The sequence below is a fragment of the Crotalus tigris genome, unplaced genomic scaffold (assembly GCF_016545835.1).
Source record: "Crotalus tigris isolate CLP2741 ecotype Arizona unplaced genomic scaffold, ASM1654583v1 scf7180000018544.1747854, whole genome shotgun sequence".
Classification (NCBI taxonomy): domain Eukaryota; kingdom Metazoa; phylum Chordata; class Lepidosauria; order Squamata; family Viperidae; genus Crotalus; species Crotalus tigris.
This window is the reverse complement of record NW_024097068.1, coordinates 1,076,793-1,098,087: the sequence shown is the minus strand read 5'-3', so window position 1 is coordinate 1,098,087 and position 21,295 is coordinate 1,076,793. Positions and strand designations below refer to the sequence as shown.

At 43.4% G+C, this 21,295-nt stretch overlaps 1 protein-coding gene and 1 long non-coding RNA gene across 2 annotated transcripts in view; one reads left to right on the top strand and one right to left on the bottom strand.

The window, feature by feature from the left end:
- The window catches only part of LOC120312802 (keratin, type I cytoskeletal 19-like), a 7,773-nt gene extending 6,908 nt beyond the window's left edge, over window positions 1-865 (top strand). Inside the window, exon 8 of the mRNA XM_039354001.1 lies at window positions 640-865. Coding sequence (XP_039209935.1) covers window positions 640-653 — 14 coding nt within the window. The 3' untranslated portion in view covers window positions 654-865. The remainder of the gene's footprint in view (window positions 1-639) is intronic.
- Window positions 1-21,295, bottom strand: part of LOC120312804 — a 21,919-nt gene extending 624 nt beyond the window's left edge. The window contains exon 1 of the long non-coding RNA XR_005557970.1: window positions 21,180-21,295. This is a non-coding gene — a long non-coding RNA (uncharacterized LOC120312804). The remainder of the gene's footprint in view (window positions 1-21,179) is intronic.

Below are 21,295 nucleotides of genomic sequence, written 5' to 3'. Positions count from 1 at the left end.
CAGCCTGAAGATGACGAATGGGACTTCGTCGAAACATCGCCAAGACACTTCCAATTTTACGCAGGAGAAAACCCGAATAACCAAAGACCTATATACAAACACCTGCAAAAACCTCAGAAAACATACATATATATATATGCAAAATTGAAAAATGAACCTTTCTTGGAAAGGAAATAAAAGCTATTTTAGCTTAGCTTTGGCCTGTCCAATTCTTGTATTGTCTCTACAGATTCTACAATCATTTTTATTTCATTAATGTTTTTAGATTGATATCCAGACCTGGTCCTTTAAGTCCCTGGACCATGCAGCCATAGATTAACCATTGTGGCTCTGTTACTCACTTACTGAGATTTATTAAGATTGTTCTGTCCCAACTGTATCTGAATTTGTTCTGAGTGAACATGTAACAGACTTAGCAATGTGCATATACTCATTCCAGTTCCTTATTTTAAGGTGCATTTATACTTCCAAAGTGAAAACCAATCAGATTAATAAATCAGTCATCTAGCTTGTATCCCCTGACATCTTTTGTTTCATAATTCAGGAAGGATTTCTTAATTACTTTCTCAACATCTTCCATGTTAAGAGGGCAGGCCATATTTATTAATTTGAGATGTTTTCATTTCTACTCATCTCTAGGATACAGCAGATGAATGAACAATAAGATCTTCAACTAAGAAAGGCTTCGCAACTCTATTCTATACTGCACACTGGTTCGTATCAGTTAGCAAAAGAGGAATCTTCCCTCTAGTTATTGAACGCTGTTCATGGCAAATATCCATCAGTGGGTTGTCTTAACTAGCAGATTTGCCCACCTCTCAAGCTTAGATATGACCATTAACATGTGCATTTCTTAATTTCTGTGGTGTTGCTCTTGGATGTTCCGCTGAAAATGGGGTTTCAATAAAACTGGGCTTCTAGCAGTTGCAAATCAAACTTATGCCTCTGTGTCATGAACTTATAGATAAGAAGTTCTGTTTTTTGTCCTTTCTGAAACAGGTTCCTATGTAATTGATTATTAAAACAGCAAAACATGGTCAATGAAAGTTATTTAAATATTAGAATATATGCCAGTATTTGTTATTTATTCCTTCTAGAAAAAAAGATAAAAGCAAGGCTACTGAATAGCTAATCATTGAGGCCAGATACCCGTGGACAGCTTTTAGAGCACCAAATATATATTCCAAGAGAGCTTAACAGCAATATTTATTTATGTATTCATTACACAAATTTTTATAGCTTCCCAACTCACATCTTACATTGAAAAATTCATCATGTAATAAAAAACCCTTAAAAACCCCACACTCCATTCAACATGGCAACAACATAATCAAATCAATCGATCAGCTCCATCTTCATTTGTGGTTCCTAGAATTACTGACAAAGCTATGTTTTTTGGATCTTTTGGGAAGGCAAAAAGGAGGTGGTCAACCATATTTTAGGGGGAATGAGGAAGTCTCTTTCTTGTGGTGCCACCAGATGTACTTCCCTAATCATGCACTGCCTTCCTATCCTGGTGAGCCAAGTAGATATAATAGGGGAGAAGTGGTCCTTCAAATAGCCTGGCTTTCTTATAAAATATAACACTACTTGGATCTTTTGTGGCAGATAGTTAGGGCTGACATGTCCCTATTTCAGATTTCTCACACTGAGGATATATTGGATGCATTATGGAAAATTTAGTTAAAGATTCACATGGAGGCCCTGTGTAAAGCTCCCAAGACTAAAGAGGTAAACAACTCAAGACTACTGTGTTCCATGCAACCCACAGTTTACTTTCAAGATCTCTCTGCAAGGAATCAGAGTTCTAATAAAGACCTAACTCCACTTTTTGTGCAGCCTGCTGTTTGAACAAGAAACAAGTTTAATAAGCTTTTTTTTTTTTTTTTAAGAAAACAAGGGGGGGGGAAGTGATGCAAGAGAATCATGAGGCATTCCCACCCTGTGGTATAACAAAGGAAAAGCATCCAGCCTTTTGGTCTGTGGTTTCTGCCATCATGTAATCAGAACCTCTCATACACTCACTTCTGGATTTGATCCCAAACTTAACAATGAGTTCTCTCATGAAAACATCAATGGGAAAAAAAACCCTTTCTATTATAAAGCACAGGTGTCTTCTTTATCAGTCATTTTGAGGGAATGTCATTCTATATTTTGGTAACATTTCCTTATTCTAATAATTAGAACTGGAAGATGTCCTGGCTGCTTTGATAAAAATACAGACACTACTTTGCTTTATGGCTCAACTTCCTACTTTAAACATGGCTACATAAACAACATATGCCATCAGAAAGTCATGCAAGAAATCCAAGGCCTGTTTGTTCTTGTTACAGAATACAAGATGTGGAATAATAGATATAGGTTACAGGAACTTAGATTATTTTTAAATGTTAGAGAAATGATCTTCCTAGCTACAGTGGAATCAGTTGCTCAAAGAAGGAGTCAATCTCTCCTTTATTAGATATGTTTATGAGAGGGTTAGATGGCTATTTGTGTGGGATTCCTGTACTTGGCAGCAGTGTTTAGACTCAATAGTGGCCTAAGTGTCCTTGTTCAACTTGATAATTCTATGAATTTTTTTCAGGTGAGAAGACTTTAATTGTTGCTTTGATTATTAAATAATTATTGACATGAAGGTAATTTAGTCAATGCCAATGATGATCAAGTGGTGTTCCAGTTGTTTATTGCACCTATTACTATTGGTACTTCTGTGCCCTTGCTTTCTTTTGCGACAGTCATACTATTTCTATTTGTGGGTCTTTGTATTTTATTATTGTCTCTAGTTCTGTCTCTTCTATTCTGCTGTCTCCAGGTATTAATTGTTATTATTACAATAATTAATTTAATTATTATTAATTAAGTGTATACATTGCCTGATCCCAACAATCCTGAACATTTAGAGATAAAAAAAATGTTAAACCAAGAAAAAAAAATTACAATGATGGATAAAAATGTAGAGGGAAGAGGAGAAGAATGACAAAAATCAAAAGAGAGAAAACCAGATGGGAATGAAAAGAAACAAACCCGCTTAACTTGAATAGGGAGCATCAGTCATCCTTACCAAAGCCTGGCAATGAATCAGGTCTTCAAGACCCTTCAAAACATCAGCATCCCGATCTGGGGGGGGGGAGGCCTATTCCAGATAGAGGTGCTGCTATAGGGAAGGCCTGCTACAAGGATCCTGATATATGACCTTGTTTTAATGAAAAGAAATTGGAGTTTGTCAACCTTGCCAATATAGTTGGCAATATTGTTGTCCAGTAAGCTGAAATTAGGCTTTATATTTACAAGTAGTCCTCAACTTACAAACATTACAACTGCACTGAAAAAAGGGACTTAACGACTGTTGCAGCATCCCCCCCCCATGGTCACATGATCAAAATTTGAATGCTTGGCAATTGGTTCATATTTATGATGGTTGCAGTGTCCCAGAGTCATGTGGTCACCTCTTGCGAGGTGATCAGCAAAGTCAGTGGGGGAGCCAGACTCACTTAATGACCATGTTACTGACTTAACAATTGCAATGAGTCATTGAATAACTAAAAAAATTGTAAAATGGGGTAAAACTAACTTAACAACTATCTTGATTAGTCACAGAAATGTTGAACTCAAATGTAGTCGTAAGTCAAGTATTACCTTTGTTTGTTGGAAAGGCTCTCTTTAAATGAAGCCTTGTATTATACTGCAAAGTAGGCCTCAGCACATTTAAGTTTTGAGGAAGAATACTTTTTTTTTTTTTTTTGCTGCGAAATGGGGAACTTGGCTGTCTGCTGTGTTTGGAAATATGCTGACCTTCTCTGTCTTGTGTTAGTTAGGATACAGACATAAAATTGCATTTTATATTTTATACTGAAGGTGAAAGATGGCTTTCCTCTAACTGTGTCCAAATAGAGCTGTGTTCCATTTGTGCCTTGAGGACATTTAGTGCATTTTGCTGTTCCTGAAGAAAATAAGATAACTTTGAACAGGGAGGGTTGTGAATCATTTGGCAGAAAGCACAGATACTAGCCATTATTGGCATGAAATGGCAGTGCTTGAATAGAAGCACAAGCTAATTGTTATATGTAAACTCAGTCCTAAGTGAAAGATCTGTCTGTTATCTTGCTGGTAGTTTACATAGCAAGGAAGGTTGTATTCTGAGGTGGCATTTCTTTTATATGGAGGTAAACAAACAATAACTGAAAAAGAACCTTTCCCAACATGTTCAGCTAATTGTGTGCCTGTCGGAAATGGAATGATTGGCAACCTATGCTTTTGGCAAACTTTCTGAATAAACAGAGGGGAGCCATGGCAGGGAATGAAATGAGCAACTTTAAGGAAAATATCCATTGTCATCAGAAGGCATCTTGGCCCTTGATATGTACTAGGCTGACAACATAATTAAAGGAAACTCAATTATCTCACCTATAGAGAGGAAAGAGTATGAAGCTTGGCATAGTTATTTGAAAGTTTGAAAAGAAGAACTTTTCTTTTTTAAAAGCTTTGTATGAAAACAGCCAACTGAGTCAAAATGGCTGGGAAAAGTCTTTGCTTAAGACCTCTTTACCCAGTATCCAATTATCCTGATCTGGATTCTGCAAAAAGATAGTTTCAACTTTAGCTCTGTGGATCTTTATGTAAGGGATTTGAATAGGGGTAAAATATGGGTAAAAATGAATAGCTGAATAAATATGGGTACGTGAATAGCTGTCATGGCCCCATCTATGATTTGCCCATCCACCAACATACTCCTTCAGTCTTTCTCACTTGACCACTCCAAAGGAATCCGAAGGAGCCAATGGACTTCTTCATTTAGAAATTTCTAAAATGGGTTGGACTGTTAATGAGCTTGGCTTATAATTACGGTATTAAATAATTTTTGGCTGCATACCAACAACATATGTAAATGCAAATAAGATTGCTTTGGGTATAGTAATTTCTGTCTTTATTTAGAGGCAGAAGAAACAAATTAAAGTTCTTAGGCCAGAAAAAAGGAATTAGATTTATTGGAAATTAATACATTTACAATGGATCTATTATATTTTAAGCAAAAATATTATTAATGGGGGGTCTTTGGTGCTCTCTGAGCTTGCTTGTTTTCTTGCAGACATTTCATTACCCAAACTGGATAATATCATGTCATCAGTGCTAGTAAGGCATGGGGTTTGCTCTTAGTTTATACTGAGGGGTTGGACTAAAAGACCTCCAAATCCCTTCCTTTTGTTCTGTTCTGTTCCATTCTGTTCCGTTCTGTTCTGATCTCTAGTGACTTGCCCTGTCAGTGTGAGTGGGGATGGTCTAAAGTTCTTTGGTTGGGCTGTTTGGCTTCTTTGGCAGGTTTTTTCATTGGGGTGTTGTTTACTTGATTTTTGGTCTGATGTGAAACTTGGAGTTAATCTATGCTGTTCTGGGTGCTGATTGCTTGGGTCTTTTTGTTCCTTTTTGGACTGGATGATAGTCCCTTTTGCATAGTCTATAGATACTAATGTCTATGTGTCTATTGATGGCTAATTTGTTAGAGTGCCAGGCTTCTATAATAAAAAAATCTAAAGTCTAATGACTGGTCAAAATCTTCCTACTTTATATTATGGATCACACCAATAAGAATGCTATACATTGCTTTTTCTATCACAGTATTGGTAAAGCTAACCATTTCAAATACAGAGGCCTAATGAGGGTGTATGGCATTTTGCTAAACTACAATGTCTGGTAGCCATGTAAGGGAGCATCCATCTGTGTTAGTTGGATACTGAAGTGATATCCAAAGCCTCTGAACAAATTAAATAAGAACTTTGGATAAATGCTTAACATCTGCTTTTTATGCTTCCATCTACTAAGCATTGCTGCTCTTTGACACACCTTAAATATCTGGACTTGCTGTGTGGATTATAATCTGCAGAGGGCGCTCATAACTGAGTCTTAAATTCACAACCAAATGTACAACCAATTCTGCTTAGAAAACTTGAAAAAGATACAGAAAGGATTCCAAGAAAACCTTTGAGGATATATTCTAAGATATTATGATCTTTCTGACAAAACATTTGTCTTTTTTCTCTTTGCTTTTTGTATGTCTATTCCTTTATATTTTAATGTAGAAATATAATACATGAATATATCTCCTTGTGGTGTCTCTGGAAGAACCAGATACAACTATTCTTCCAAAGGTGCAATAAAAAAAAGCCAAATTGGTCAGCTGTGTACAGATGTCTCTCTAGCTTAGTGATTCCGGATAAGTGCAATCTAGAGAGAAGCACCCAGCAATAATTAAACTGGAAAGCAAAATATACAAAAAGGATAAAATATTTATACATTATAAATAGTTGTATTAAAATAGTTTATCTGCTAGTTTATGTGTTAATTAGCCTTTTCCCAGCAGAGCTAAATGTCAAATCTCTTATCAACTGTACAGATTAAAAGGAAGACACCTAGACCTGCCTCTACATGCATTTAAAAAACTATTTTGACTTCCATTATTAGCTATCTCAATGTTTTTTCCTTTGATACAATAAATCGTTAAAATCAGGCATGGGGCCAACAGATTCCTGGCAGTTGTAAAATGCCTTTGTGCTATAAATATTATATTGCCTGTTATAATGTAGGGAATTAAAAAAAGCTAAGTAAAACAAAATGAAATCTAATTACGTAATCCATGTATTCTTCTTAGTACGACATAGTACTAGTTTGCTATTGCTTTCTCTTAGGACTTTTTTTTTTTTAAACTTGTCAATCTAGCCTGAAGTCTTGGTCTGTGCAGGTGGTCCTAGACAGAAATGATCTGGAGAAGCAGTGCATGAATTCTGTCCAGGAAAGGAAGAACACTGAAGAAAGAAACTTAAGCTGGCTCTGCTTTAACTCTCTTTGGTACAAATAGAAGGGATGGAAAACTTGTCAGGTTTTCAAGATTGATGTCAGCCCATTAGATTTGCCAGTTTAGAAGAGACCACAAGACATACTATAACATTATAGTTCATGTTTTGCTACCTGCTTCATTCCTTCTTCAAACTCTTCTCTGTATTTCTCTATAATCTCTTTTGTCTAGGTTTTTTTTTAGATTAGTTATAATATTATTAGGAACTTCTACTTAGGTAGGCTTAGGGGCTAAACTAAATTTTGGGAAGTTGAGTGTATACACTCTCTCTCTCTCTCTCTCTCTCTCTCTCTCTCTCTCTCTCTCTCTCTCTCTCTCTCTTTCTAAGGCCTCACACCTTTTTGTATTGTGGCGGATGCAGTATCCCAAGGGTGACCACACTAGTGCAGTATAGAGCGGTACTATTACTTGACACTGTCCTGCATTGGCTTTTTTGACAGCTGTAGCACTCTGCTGGCCCATACCTAAGTGTTGGCCCACCAGACAATTATATCCCTTTCACAGGTAATATGTTAAGCCAAGTATTGCCTAGTCTATTTTAATTTGGACATGAAAAAACTACTATAAAAATACATTAAGAGATAACAAGTACAGGATACTGAATGTTTTTAAAAGTAAAAAATTGTAGAATTCATTGCCCATTGACTTTTGCAGATTTTAGATATCAAAGTAGATTGTAAAACTGAGTATATAATATCTTAGATATAACTGTAGATACATTAGAGGAGGTAGTCCCAAAGGTGCTTTTTTCATGAGGCAACTGGACTTCAGTTTTTTTTTGAAGGCATTCTACTTCTCATCCAAGCTCTTGGAAGTAAGTAGGTAAGAATAAATAATATTTCATTCTGTCAGAATACTTTGCTCAAGCATATATTGAATTATTGTTATTAATCATCATGCCCATATAACAACCTATTTATGATTAATAGAGTGATATTATGAATGATAACTTGGAGGTTAATTCTTTTGTATTGGCTTGGTTTTTTATTTTGTTTATTAATATATGCATGATCTATATCCTATTTTTTTGCTCAAGAGCTGAGCACCATCTTAATTTTCTATTTTAATCTTGTAAAAACTTGTGATCTAGATTACGAGATGAATGATCGAACCATTAACTAGAAAGCTAAACATTCAAAGGTCTGTTGCTAGTAATTGTTATTATTTTTATTAATTTTGTCAAGCCCCATGGTCTTGACAATGGGAGGGGGAGGGAGGTGACAATACCTGGGGAAGCCAGCAATGCCGTCAAACAGCTGATGGTGACAACGCCAAACACCGAATGCTTGGGAGAACCCTCCATCAGCTCCTAGACAGCTGTTCGGCACAGGAACCCCTGGTGGAGGCTGGTGGCAGGGATGACACCCGGGGAGAAGCTGGGAATGGTCCTACCTGCGCTGCAAAACCACTGAACAGCTGAGCAGCTGCGCCGCTGACAAACAGCTGAATGGGGCAGGAACGACACCCAGCAGCAAGGACTGAACAACAGACCGGAGAGGAGAGCCAGGGGGTCTGCATTGCTGCTTTTCAAGTTACTCACTGGATGCTGGCTAGCTGGATGGGGAATGAAGCTGAGGGGACAGACTGCATGTAAGGCGCTGGGAGAAGATCACTCCCAGCACTGACTTTGTTTTGCTGTGAACAAACAATGGTCAGGCCATTCCGTTTTCTAGCCACCTTGACATTGACCACTTGTCTTCTGTGGGAACCAGGGGTTGGTAAGGATGCTGATAGAAAGTCAGTGCTATTTTTTCCCCCACCCATCTCCCTGTGCTCTGTTCAGGAGATGGCTGAGAGTACACAGGAGATGGCAACTGTGGGTAAGCTAGTTGGGGGAGAGCCAGCTGAGGTGGCAGTACCAATTCTGGATGTGGAAAGTGAAGATGCCCAGCCAGTGGTGCGGCCCAAAGTGTATGAGGCCCTGCCTGCAGCTCCGGTGAGCAACACACAGATGGAGCCGGGGGTGATGCAGGATGCAGGAGCCTCAGGAAAGTGGTGGCATAGTTCAGCTGTCACCAGCTTGGCAGCTGACCAAGCACAAACACCAGGTGCTTCAGGCCACCCCATGATGGAGTGGAGAAAGAGGCATCTCATGAATGATTATGATGGGAATTGGAGTTATTCCATGGCACCAGGGCGACACACAATGGACATCCTGAGGGAGAGGTTCGGAGATGCTGGGTTCCAGGATCCTTTCTCCTGGCCAAGGTGGGAGGTGGGACCCGAGACAGTTGCATAGCCACAAAATGGACCCAGCCGCCCTAGTTGGGACCGACCAGGTTTGGTTTGTCCAGCCCAAAGCAGAAGTTAGGTGCCGGCCACACCCATGACACCCCACAGGTGGAAGGCCCTGATCAGGACATGTTCCTGCCTGTTCCAATAGGACAACTGCAGGCTGTGTGGGAAGGCAGGTCGCTGATGGCTCCAAGTAGAGTTCCCCGCAGGCATCCAGCTCCAGTGGCTGGAGCAGCAGCCTGGCAGGGAGTAGGGATCGGGGAACAGTCCTCTCCCCCTGCGGTCAAGACTTTACAAGACCCGGGATGGCCTTTGGGGTTGTGGGTCCAGGGATGGCCTGGGGTCCTCCACCGTTGAAGGTGACTATCATGGTTCCAACAGATGAAGCTCTTCAAAGAACTTCGAGGCATTGTTTACCTTAAAGAATCTTTATGGGAATAGCACAGCTTCAGCATTAACATAGTTGAAGCCAAAAACTGGATTCTCCTCCCTTGAGCACCTAGTATCAAAGTACAATTTCCTCCTTCAATTAACAGTCATAAATCATATTGTCCAATTAGTTTGAAATGCAAGCTTTCCCTCCTGTTCTGCTACCTGCCAATTCTTATCATCTTTTATTCTCCCACCACATTCTGCCTCCTCCCCTAGCATCATCTAATTCTAAGAGTAAAGCATAAGAAAGAAAAAGTCTACATCTTCATATGTTGCCAAAGCAAAAAGATCCAATGTTAGCAGCGTTGACAGCGACATTCAATGGGAACCCAGATCATTTAGCAATGTTCCTAAGCCAGGTCATTAGCCATTTGGACCAATGGGTGATGGTGGTGGCAGTAATGTGGGGCTGCATGACGAAGCAGCGGAATGGGAGGCGGATTTATACAGCGACCATGCTAGGGAATTAGCTGATGCCAGCCTGTTTCTGGAGGCTCTGCAGTCCTGTTTTGAGGATGTATCATGGATCAAATGGGCAGAGAGGAAGTTGCTGGCACTGAAGCAATGAGGCTGGTGCACAGGGGACTATGTACGTGAGTTCTGATGGTGGCTGGCAGGCTGTAGTCCTGGCCAGAATGCCTACTGGTTCCCTAATTCTGGGCAGGTCTGGACTGGGACCTGCACCAGACATGTGTCTACTGGAGTGTATCAAGTCAGTTACAAGACTGGCTTCATGTGGTGGTGGATCTGGATGCAGGCCTACAGGAATTCCGACAAAAGGGTGATGGCCCCTCAGCACCATGCAAGGCCACAGAGTCCAAGGGATGAAGGGCAGGGGGCCCAGGGACCTGGTCCAGGTTCCTCTGTGGGTACTCCTCGGCCATCATTTAGATGCTTCTGCTTCAACCAACTGGGACATTGGGTGGCAGAATGTCCAGTTCCCATTCCAGGGGGAAAGCAAGGGACCCCTGGAAGAGCTGGAGCCACAGCAAAGAAGATCCCAGAGAAGTCAAGGGCGGTGCACCAGGCGGAGAGCCCCACCCCTTGAGGGGAGTCCTGGAGGAGGCAACAGCCACTACAAGATACCACCTGATAGCCTATGACAGTGAGGATGAGGCAGTGGAGGATCCGATAATAAGTGAACCTGGATGACCTTTCTTTATCCCCATCATTTTGATAGGACCACAAATAGGCCACTGTGGGGAGTACAGGGCCCTAATTGATTCCGGCTGCGCCCGTTGCCTGATCAGCAAGGTTGTAGTGGCTGAGGTGGGGATCAAAGCAAGGCAAATGGTTTGAACAGGTGGATGGCTTTCTTCGGGGAGGGCTCTGGCTACCCTCATAACGGAGCCAGTTCGGCTAGAGATGGAGGCCCATTGGGAGGTCCTCCGGTTCATGGTGGTCCCCTCCATGACAGAGGCCATTATCTTGGGGCTAGTGTGGCTGGACAAGTGGGGTCTTATGATTTGGTGGGAAAGGGGATCCAAAAGTTATGGATTGGTGTTGACCCAAAACAGCCTGCTCACAAACACACAAGAAAAGTTGGAGAGAGGCACAGGAAAGTAGCAGTGGGGCAGGGACATGAGAGGGGGGAAGCCCCCTTCCCAGCAGTGTATGCTGACCTCGCCAAGGTGTTCAGCAAATGTGATTGTGATGTGCTGTCTCATCGGCCAACCGACTGTGTCATTGACATCTTGCCAGGTGCCAAGCTACCAAAACCCCGGATGTATGCGATGACATTCAAAGAGATAGAGAAGCTATGTCAGTATATTGACAAAAACCTGGCAAGGGGATTCATTCAGCTGGCACAGTCACAGATTGCAGCTCTGCTACTCTTCACGGATCCCTGCACTCATGTGTGGTCTTCTGCAGTATCAACGGGGTTTGTGTTGAGAACATGTATTGCTAATGAAGGACCTATTGATCCATTTGGTGAAGGATAGTGTGTTCACCAAACTCGACCTCCGGGAAGCATACAATAGGGGGGACAAGTGGAAGACGGCATTCAACTGCACACTAGGGAGCTACCAGTTCCAGGTGGTGCCATTCGGCCTGCAGGGAGCCCCTGCGGTGTTCATGCAGCTAATCAATGAGGTATTGCATGAACACCTTTACTATCGGGTGCTCGTGTATTTGGATGATATATTGATCTACACCTCCAATATGACAGAACACGTCCGACTGGTAAGACAGGTGCTAGAAAAGCTACTGAGGGTACACCTGTATGTGAAACTATCCAAGTGTGAGTTCCACCAAACCCGGTTGGACTATCTAGGGTACCGGATATCAGGGGAAGGGGTGGAGATGGACCCTGCTAAGTCAGGGTCATGCTAGAGTGGCAGGCACCATGGACCTTGCTGTCAGCTGCAGAGTTTCCTGGGATTTGCCAGTTTCTACTGGCAGTTCATCCCCTCGTTTGCTACCGTGGCCCTACCCCTTATGGACCTGCTCCGCACCCAACAGACAGCAGTCAAGCCATGCCCCAATCAACAACTAGCATGGACTCTGGCCTGTCAGAAGGCATTTGAGGACCTGAAGGCCCTTTTCACAAGGGAGCCAGTTTTACTACATCTGAAACCTGACCTGCCGTTTGTCATACAAGCCAATGCCAGTGATGTCGTAATGGGCACGATTTTGTTCCAAAGGAATTGACTCATTACAGCCCTGTGCCTACACTTCCCATAAGCTGACAGACATAGAACGAGCATGGGCAATATGGGAGAAGTTTGCAGTACGGTGGGCATTGTCAACTTGGCGACATTTCCTGGAGGGAGTGAAAGAACTGTTCGAGGTTTGCATGGACTATAAAAATCTTGAGGCTTTGCAGACACCATGGTGCCTGTCCCCAAAACACATACAATGGGGGCAATACTTTCAACATTTTCATTTTCAGTTGAAATATGTGCCATGGGGTAAGAACATTTTGGCAGACACGCTGTCACGAATGCCCCAATACAATAGCAAGCAGGAGGAAGTGGTACAACCATTATGCCTCCCTTCAGGGAAGCAGCAGCACAGGTGGTTGCACGCAAGCCAGTAATCAGCCTGGTCTAGGAGCTGCATAAAGCAACCCAGGATGATCCCTGGCTGCTGGACTAAGCCTGCTGACTAAGAGGGATGGGCTGGCTTGGAAGGGTGACAAGCTATATGTCCCACTGGAGATAAGACCGAGGGTGTTACAAAGGTGCCATGATGGGAAGCAGGCAGGGCACTTCGAGTTTCTTTAAACTCTGCATCTGGGTGAGATTCTGGTGGCTGAGGTTGAAGGCAAACATAGAGACCTATGTACGGGGCTGCCCTGTGTGTGTGCCACCACAAAGCCCCATACCAGGAGACTGCCAGGGATGCTGCAAAAGGTAGTGGACATGACCCGGCCATGGGAGCATATAATGATGGACTTCATCGTGGAGCTGCCAGAGAACCATGGTTATACAGTGATCTGGATGATAATCGACCTTTTTTCCAAGCAAGCCCATTTTGGTCTGTGCAAGGGGTTGCCAGTCGCTTGTAAGCTGGCCAAACTATTCATCACACAGGTCTACTGCCTGCACGGAGTGCCCCAATGGATCATCTCAGATCGGGGGGTGCAGTTTGTGGCCTGCTTTTGGTGTGAGTTCGACCGTTCCATCGGATCATCCCAAGGCCTCAGCTCGGCTTATCATCCCAGCACTAACAGGGCAGCAGAATGGGCCAATACAATAGTGGAATGATATCTGCAGTCCTACAACTCCTACCAACAGAAGGACTGGGTGGAACTACTACCATTCGCAGAAGTAGCTTACAATAACGTGGTGCACAGCAGTACTGGTTTTGCCCCCTAGACTTTGTCCTGATCCTCCAATGTTCTCAGTGGGACCCCTCTCCCTGTCAACCCCACAATTGGATAGCTCACATTGGGGGGGGGGGTTGGGGAAATGTAAAGAAAGCTTTAATAAGAGCAAAGGAGGTCACAAAGGTGCAGGCAGACAAGCAAAGGAAACCCCAAATGCCCTTTCAGGTGGGAGACATGGTGTACTTATTGATTAAGCACTTATGCCTGCGGGTGCCCTACTAGGCCATTCTGGATCACGTAGGTTATCAACCCAGTACCCATATGACTACAGCTACCCCAGTTCCTGGGGAAGATAACCTGGTCTTCCATTGTAGCCTACTGAAACTGGTGGAGGAAACCTCCTTCAGGTCCATGAAAAGGGTAGATTGTTATGAGATCAAAGAAGTCCTGGACTCCTGAGTCCGACAGGGTCAGCTACAGTACCTGGTATGGTGGAAGGGATACCCTGTTACAGAGGGCATCCTGGGTGGGGGGAGAAGACATCCAGCCCCCCAATTGTTGAGCAAGTTCCACCGGCAGTGTCCCAGTAAGCTGGGGGGGGGGGGTCAGCAGAACCGTCCACCACAGAGGGTGAATGATCACATGTTTCTCCTTGTCTTTCAGGTGGAGCCCTGGTAGAGGAGGCTACCTGTCAAGCCCCATGGGCTTGACATTAACGGGAGAGGGGAGGGAGATGATGATACCCAGGGAAGCTAGCAATGTTGCTGAACAGCTGACAGTGACAACATCGAATGCCGAATGCTTAGGAGGATCCTCGGTCAGCCGCCAGACAGCTGTTTGGTACAGGAACCCCCGGTGGAGGCTGGTGGCAGGGACGATACCCAGGGAGAAGCTGGGAATGGTCCTACCTGCACTGCAAAACCGCTGAAGAGCTGCGCCGCTGACAAACAGCTGAGTGGCACAGGAAGGACACCCAGCAGCAAGGACTGAACAGCAGACTGGAGAGGAGAGCCAGGGTGTCTGCGTTGCTGCTTTTCAAGTTACTCACCGGATGCTGGCTAGCTGAATGGGGAGTGGAGCTGAGGGAATGGACTGCATCTAAGGTGCTAGGAAAAAATCACTCCCAGTGCTGACTTTGTTTTACTGTGAATAAACGCTGATCAGACCATTCTGTTTTCTAGCCACCTTGATGTCGACCACTTGTCTTCTGTAGGAACCAGGGGTTGGTAAGGATGCTGACAAATTTGTTATATATCCAGGCCTTAATGGAGCAATAATTAGACATTATATTCTATAATGAAACATGAATATAATTTGTAATAGAATCATGAGATTAATTCCCAAAAAACATAATTGGCCTTAGAGCATTTCTTTGTTTGAAGAACATTCAGAATCTTCAATTAATACTAAATGCACTGATATACTAGTAACTGCAACTGTTTGTCTAGATTATAGCTTGGATATACTTATTTATGCAAATATCAGCTATATAGCTATTATATTTCAATATAATATAATTATTAAATAAGGCAATATATTGCCGTTCTTATGCCCAAGTAATATTATAAATGGTTACAGCTGAAATATTTTAACTTTATTAAAAAAATAACTCATGCCAGTCTTATTATTTATAAAAATAGAATTTGATAACATCTTTCAATCTGTTTGTCAGTAATCCCAAAAGAAAAAAATCCTTGGTTTAAAATGTATGTTGACTTTTAAAATCTTCTGAATCATGGATGTCAAACTCGATTGTGTCACGTGATGTATTGTGATGTATTGTGACGTTTTTTGCCTTTGCAGATCCGGGGTGGACATGGTCTGCGCATGACACATCTGGCCCGCAGGCCGCCACTTTGACACCCCTATTCTGAATCAATGTAATTACAGCTGAGCTCTATGTATTTTAAAATCTTACCTGAATATTGACACATCTTTGAGTCTAACTGAACCAAATTTAGGGGCCTGGAATTTACATTTTGAATCCACTATATTTGGTATTTATAGAATTGCCTTCTTAGGGATAAGTACAATTTATTTTTTATTATTTATTTTATATTTTAGGGATATTCTGTCCTTCTGAGCACTTTTCCTTATGAATAGCTTTTAAAGTTGTGCAAGTCCATGTGAGATGCCTGAAGAAAGATCTTGCTTGGTTATCTGGGGACAATTTGATCCTGCTTGACTTGAACAAGTGCAATCAACTGTCAATTAGACTCATGTCCTTCTTGCTGGTGAAAGTCAGGTGGGACCAGGCATTCATAAATTCCTCGCTGCAGGAGGAGAGAGTCCTGAGGCCTTTTAAGGAGATCGTGGTCCACCCCTCCATCAAAACCCATCCTTTGATCCCACTTTTATGTACAATTTTCATCAAATTTGCTATCTTCCCTTTTAATGAAGGTGTTAAAAAAGATGCTTGCTTGGCAGTTTCAGAGAGGATCCTGGATAAAACAGGATGGCCTTTCAGTCTGGATTCAGGGCTATTGATGGGACAGCAATTGTGGACCTAGGTCATCTATTGACTGACGGCTGCTGGAGAGGCTGTTGGGTTGGGTCTCTGGCTGGAGATGGAAATGAACTGAACACACCCACTACCGCCATCATTCTCTCCCTCATGAATCTTGAGACAGGAGGCGGCCTTGGCAGTTCAGGACAAATTCAGTAGCCCGGATAGTACCCAGACATGCTGACAAGACCAACCTGCATATCAGTTACCAGATTGTCATCACTCAACCACAATAGAATTGATTGAATTTATACAAGGACTGATGTTATATTAACTAAATGGAACAGGGGCTGATTGAAAACAAAACTGTGTATTCATCTGTATGTTTGTAATTATTGGTATGCTGTAACATGTGCATTTTTTATTCATCTATCGTATATCACCTATATGTGCAAAGAAGACATTAGTTGAACCCCCATCAAGTGAAACTCCATGGGAAACTTGCAAAAGACAGGGAGTGACAGATTGTGAGGTTTGTAACTTGTTGGGCTAATCAGCTCAGCCAGCTAACTAGCCATCCAGCCCATCTGTAGCCCAGGTCTTCTTGGCTGCCCTGGGGAACAAACCTTGTGAGATATATTATCCCATTGAACCATGTTGACATGTTGCTCGAAAATCCTGAAGTAAGTAAGACTAAATAGATAGGCGATTAGTTTATCTTTGCTTTGGAGAGTTGTGAAACAAACAGGGTGGAGAGAGAGAAGTCCTTTCCTCCCCTGTTGCCCACACTGCTCTGGTTCTCCCCACTTTCCATGGCCTGCGCTCAATCAGCAACTGAAGTTGCCACCCCAGAGCTCTGCCAGTATCACAATGCCAACTGATATGCCTGTTTGAAATGCGTGCCATTTTGTGAGCATTAGAAAATCTGCCTGGTTCGGAGAGGGAAGTGCGCAAATGGCTCTCTTTAGAGCAAAGGCTCTGCTCCCTTTTGCACAGGGCCCAAAGCATTGTCAGATGAAGTGAGACAACAGGAAGGAAAGACTGGGGAGAAGCTTCTGGGTTGGGACACTGGCAGATGACAGAAATGAACTGAATACATCCATCACTGCCATCATTCTCCCCCCCCCCCAAATTGTGAGACAGGAGGAGTCCTTGGGCAGTACAGGACAAATTCAGTAGCCTGAACAGTAACCAGAGGTGGCCACCGCCCCGATAGTTGAGTACAAAGAAGACTGTATGCGAAACAGTTTGTTCAGTACTTCCCCATCATCCCAAGTGGCCATTGATGGAAATAATAACTCCTACACATGCTTTGTTTGTACCAAAAAAGTTGATGATGACATGAATGCTACAAAATGTGCCTTGTGCGATTCCGTTGCAAAATGTGAGCTTCTTGGGCTAAATAAAGCCATGGCCCAGTTTTTAAATTTGATGTCACTGTCAGAACCCATTTCTATTTCATTTCTATCTATCTCCTCTGATCTAAAAACAAATCTCACTTTTTCCTGGATTCTGCCATACTCCCAAGGGGGGGGGATATCTCTGCGGGGTTATTGCTTTTGCTTTCTCCATTCGTTAAATGTAACCTTTTATTTTGTTATTGCCTCCATGTCCGCTGCCCACAATGTAACAATTTGCTTCTTACAATGCATCTCTCTTTGAACTTTCTTCTCCCTAACCTGTCAGCCAGGAAAAGGGGGGGGGAAGAAATACAACCTACAGAGCCTGGCTTATTTCTCCAGTCTCAAAAGGAGGTCCAAAGAGCTGCCTGAACATCGTGCTATGACTGGAGCCAGAGCGATGTTAACTCTCCTTTCCCACGGTGGATTTAACACCTGGGGATTGGCCGGTCTGAGCCGTCTGGATGAATGGTGGGGTGAGGTTTGCTTGGGAACACTTTAAAGTATTGATCCCTCAGATCATGTCTATTATGCCTGCTATCAATGACTTTTAATAAAAGTTCCTATTAGAGGAAACCATCTCCAAGAGTTCTGCTTTCTTAAGATGTGGGATTGAAGTGGGTCCTTACATTAGACAGGATCTGCAGTAATAGTCAACCTGGAGGAAGACTCTTACTGGGGGACTTTGCAAAAACTACAATGTCGGATGATGAGGCAGGGAATGAAGAGCCCACCATGAAAGTGGAGCTCTCCCTCTGGCAGGGACCGAGACGTCATACTCCTCAAAAGCAGAAGTGGTGGAAACGTATGACCACAAACCTTGGTGATCAGTGGGTATTGGCAAGAAAGATGAATGGGAAAAGTATCGGGGAAAGTTACCCTGAGGTAGGGCAGCCACCAACCCAGATGGAGGCAAGAGATGGAGAAATCCCTGCACCTTAGCGAAGAGGAAGAAGGTCGCACACAGCACTTGAACTGGATCCTAAAGAAAGCTATTGACCTGATGAAAAGAACCCTCAGCTCCCTCGTGGAGGAGCATCCTGAATCCTGGGGCTGCACCAACATCTTGGGCTACAACCAGAGAGAGGGGGAATTGGAAATTGTAGCCCTGGGGATGTCTGCAGAGACAGCAGCTACCATTTCAGCAACCCCCACTCCCTGCCAACTCACAGATGGCGATCAGAATGGGAGACAACACCAGTGGATGGGACATCCCCAGCAACAAAACCCGTATCCGTATCGTGCAATCTGCTCTGGATGGGGCTACCGCAGACTGGATGGTGAACCTGCATGATTCCAATGCCCCAGAGCTCAATGACTTCAACCACTTCATATCCTCTCTTAGAAGGTGATTCAATGACCCCCTGGCTGATTAAAAGGCCCACTAGAGAATCAAAATGGTGAGGCAGGGCAGACACCCGGTAGCCAAATATTCACAATAATTCTGGGCCATCGCCAACAAGCTGAACTGACCAGAAGACATCCTCCTTAGCCATTTCAAAGATGGCCTAAACTACGACCTGTATCACATTTGCCTGTCTTGAGGGGACCCATGCCAATTTGATGAATGGTATGTCCTGGTGGAGACAACAGAGATCGACCTACTGAAGAAGCACCACTGAGGAAAACCAAGGAGCTGCTCACCTCCTGAGCCGACATGCAAGCCAGCGAAACCACCGGCTATGGCCAAGAAGTCAACGGGCTGTTTCAAATACAGGAGAGAGGGGCATTGTGCTGTAGAATGCTGCTCGAAAGCCCCTCAGCGTAACCCAGACCAATCACTGGCCAGGAAATCAGGAAAATCCCCAGCCAAGCCAAGAGAACCCACCATGAGGGCAACAGAGGCTGTGGAGTTCCCACCCCCTGCCAAACATGGGGAGGGAACTCTGGCCTACACCGCAGAGGCGGTGGACATCTTGGATGACAGCTTGGAGGGCAAACACCTGGTGAGTGGACCCATTGCACCCATCCTCAAGATATTAGCCCTCTCCATCCCTGAAGCTGTCAAAATGAAAGCCTTAATAGACTCTGACTGCACCCGCTGCCTCATTAGCTTGACCCTAGAGGGGAACCTTGGTATCCCGGTAAGCACATTGAAAAAACCAATCTCATTTGGCCAGTTAGATGGATCCATTGCAGGGGGGGGGGTGCCTGCTATCCTAGCCACTTTACCAGTCCACCTATCCCCAGGGAACCACGAGGAAGACATAATGTTTGTAGTGACTTCAGGCATGGAATTCCCAGTGATTCTAGGGCTGGACTGGCTAAAGAAATGGAACCCCTGGATAAATTGGATGATGGCAAAATTCAATTTCCCAAAGGGGGATTGTGCAAATTAAACCCCCAAGGAGGTTTAAACCAAACCCAGGAGTGGAGAAAGCATCATTGGAAGAGGAAAAGGGGCTACCTGAAATACTGGAGGAATACCGAGACCTTGCTGAAGTTTTCAGTGAGGAGAGGGTGGATGAGCTTCCCCCTCACCAACCCACGGATTGTACCATAGAATTCAAGCCTGGGGCAAAACACCCGAAGCCCAGACTTTACTCTATGAGCCCTAAAGAGAAGGAAGAAATGGAAAGATTCATAAATAAAAACCTAACAAGGGAGTTTATCGAATCTGCCAAGCCTAAGGGAGCCACCCTGGTTCTCTTTAGAGAGAAGATGGATGGCACTTTGCACTTGTGCATGGATTACTGCACCCTTAATACAATCAGTAAAAGTAACCTATAGTCCCTATCCCTCATGAAGGACATGTTATCATACCTATCAAAAGGAAGAATTTTCACTAAACTAGACCTAAGGGAAGCATATTACCGCATTAGGATTAAGGGAGGGGATGAATGGAAAACCGCATTTAATTGTCCAATGGGATGTTACCAATTCAAAGTTTTGCCGTTTGCACTACAATAGGTCCCTGCAGTATTTATGCAATTAATCAATGAGGTACTAAAGGAGTACCTATTTAAGGGGGTCCTAGTTTATATAGATGATATCCTTATCTTCACCGAATCCAAAGAGGAGCATGTCAATCTAGTCAGAATGGTTTTAAAGAAACTACAAACTGCCCACCTATATGCCAAATTATCAAAGTGCGAATTCCATCAGGAAAAAATAGACTACCTGGGTTATCGCATATCCCCACAGGGCATCGAAAGGGCCCCCAAGAAGGTCAGCACAGTACTAGAATGGGCACCATCTCGCACAAGGAAGCATTTGCAAAGTTTCTTGGGTTTCGCAAACTTTTACGCCAGTCCATCCCTTCGTTCACCCAAATAGCCCTGCTCCTCACGAACTTACTAAAAACGAAGGGAAAATCCTCAATGAAACCCAGCCAGCCGCTAAAATGGATAATGGAATGCCAAGTGGCGTTCAAGTGGCTAAAAAGACTTTTTTCTGCCAAACCCGTAATGAGGCACCCAGACATGGATAAATCTTTTGTAATACAGGAAGACACAAGCGATGTGGCAGTGGGGGCTGTACTATTACAAGAAAATGACGAAGGGGTATTGCAACCATGCGCGTATACATCCAGGAAACTGACCGAAACAGAACAGCACTGGGACATGTGGGAAAAAGAGGCATACGCTGTGAGATGGTCGTTACTTATGTGGCGCCATTTCCTTGAAGGGAATAAAATCCCCTTTTAGGTCTGGACGGACCACAAAAATGTGCAAGCCTTAAAAGTGTGGCCAGCTGCCCAACTTGTGCAGCTGCTAAGAGATTGCAACAGAAATTGCCCAGACTGTTACAACCAGTGGTGAATCCCACAGTCCTCTGGAAAGAAATATCCATGGATTTTATAGTGGAATTACCAGAAAGCAATGGAAACACTGTCACCTGGGTGGATACAGACCTGTTTTCCAAATAAGTGCACTTTGTTCCTTGCCAAAAGATTCCCACCCCAAAAACCTTAGCGAGACCTCTATGGGGAGGAGAAGATGCCCTGAATTCTAATTCCCAATCCACTCTAACACAGCCTGGCCAACTGTTGTTGTTTGTAAATATTGATTGTATGAATGAGTAGCCTAGTTGGACAGCAATACTTACAGCAACTTGAGGATCCTTGTTGGGAACAGTTATTTGATTAGCCTAGTTGGGCACAATCTTTGACAGCAACCTGAGTAGCTAGTTGAGCAGATGCTTATTCATTCTTTCTTTAGCCT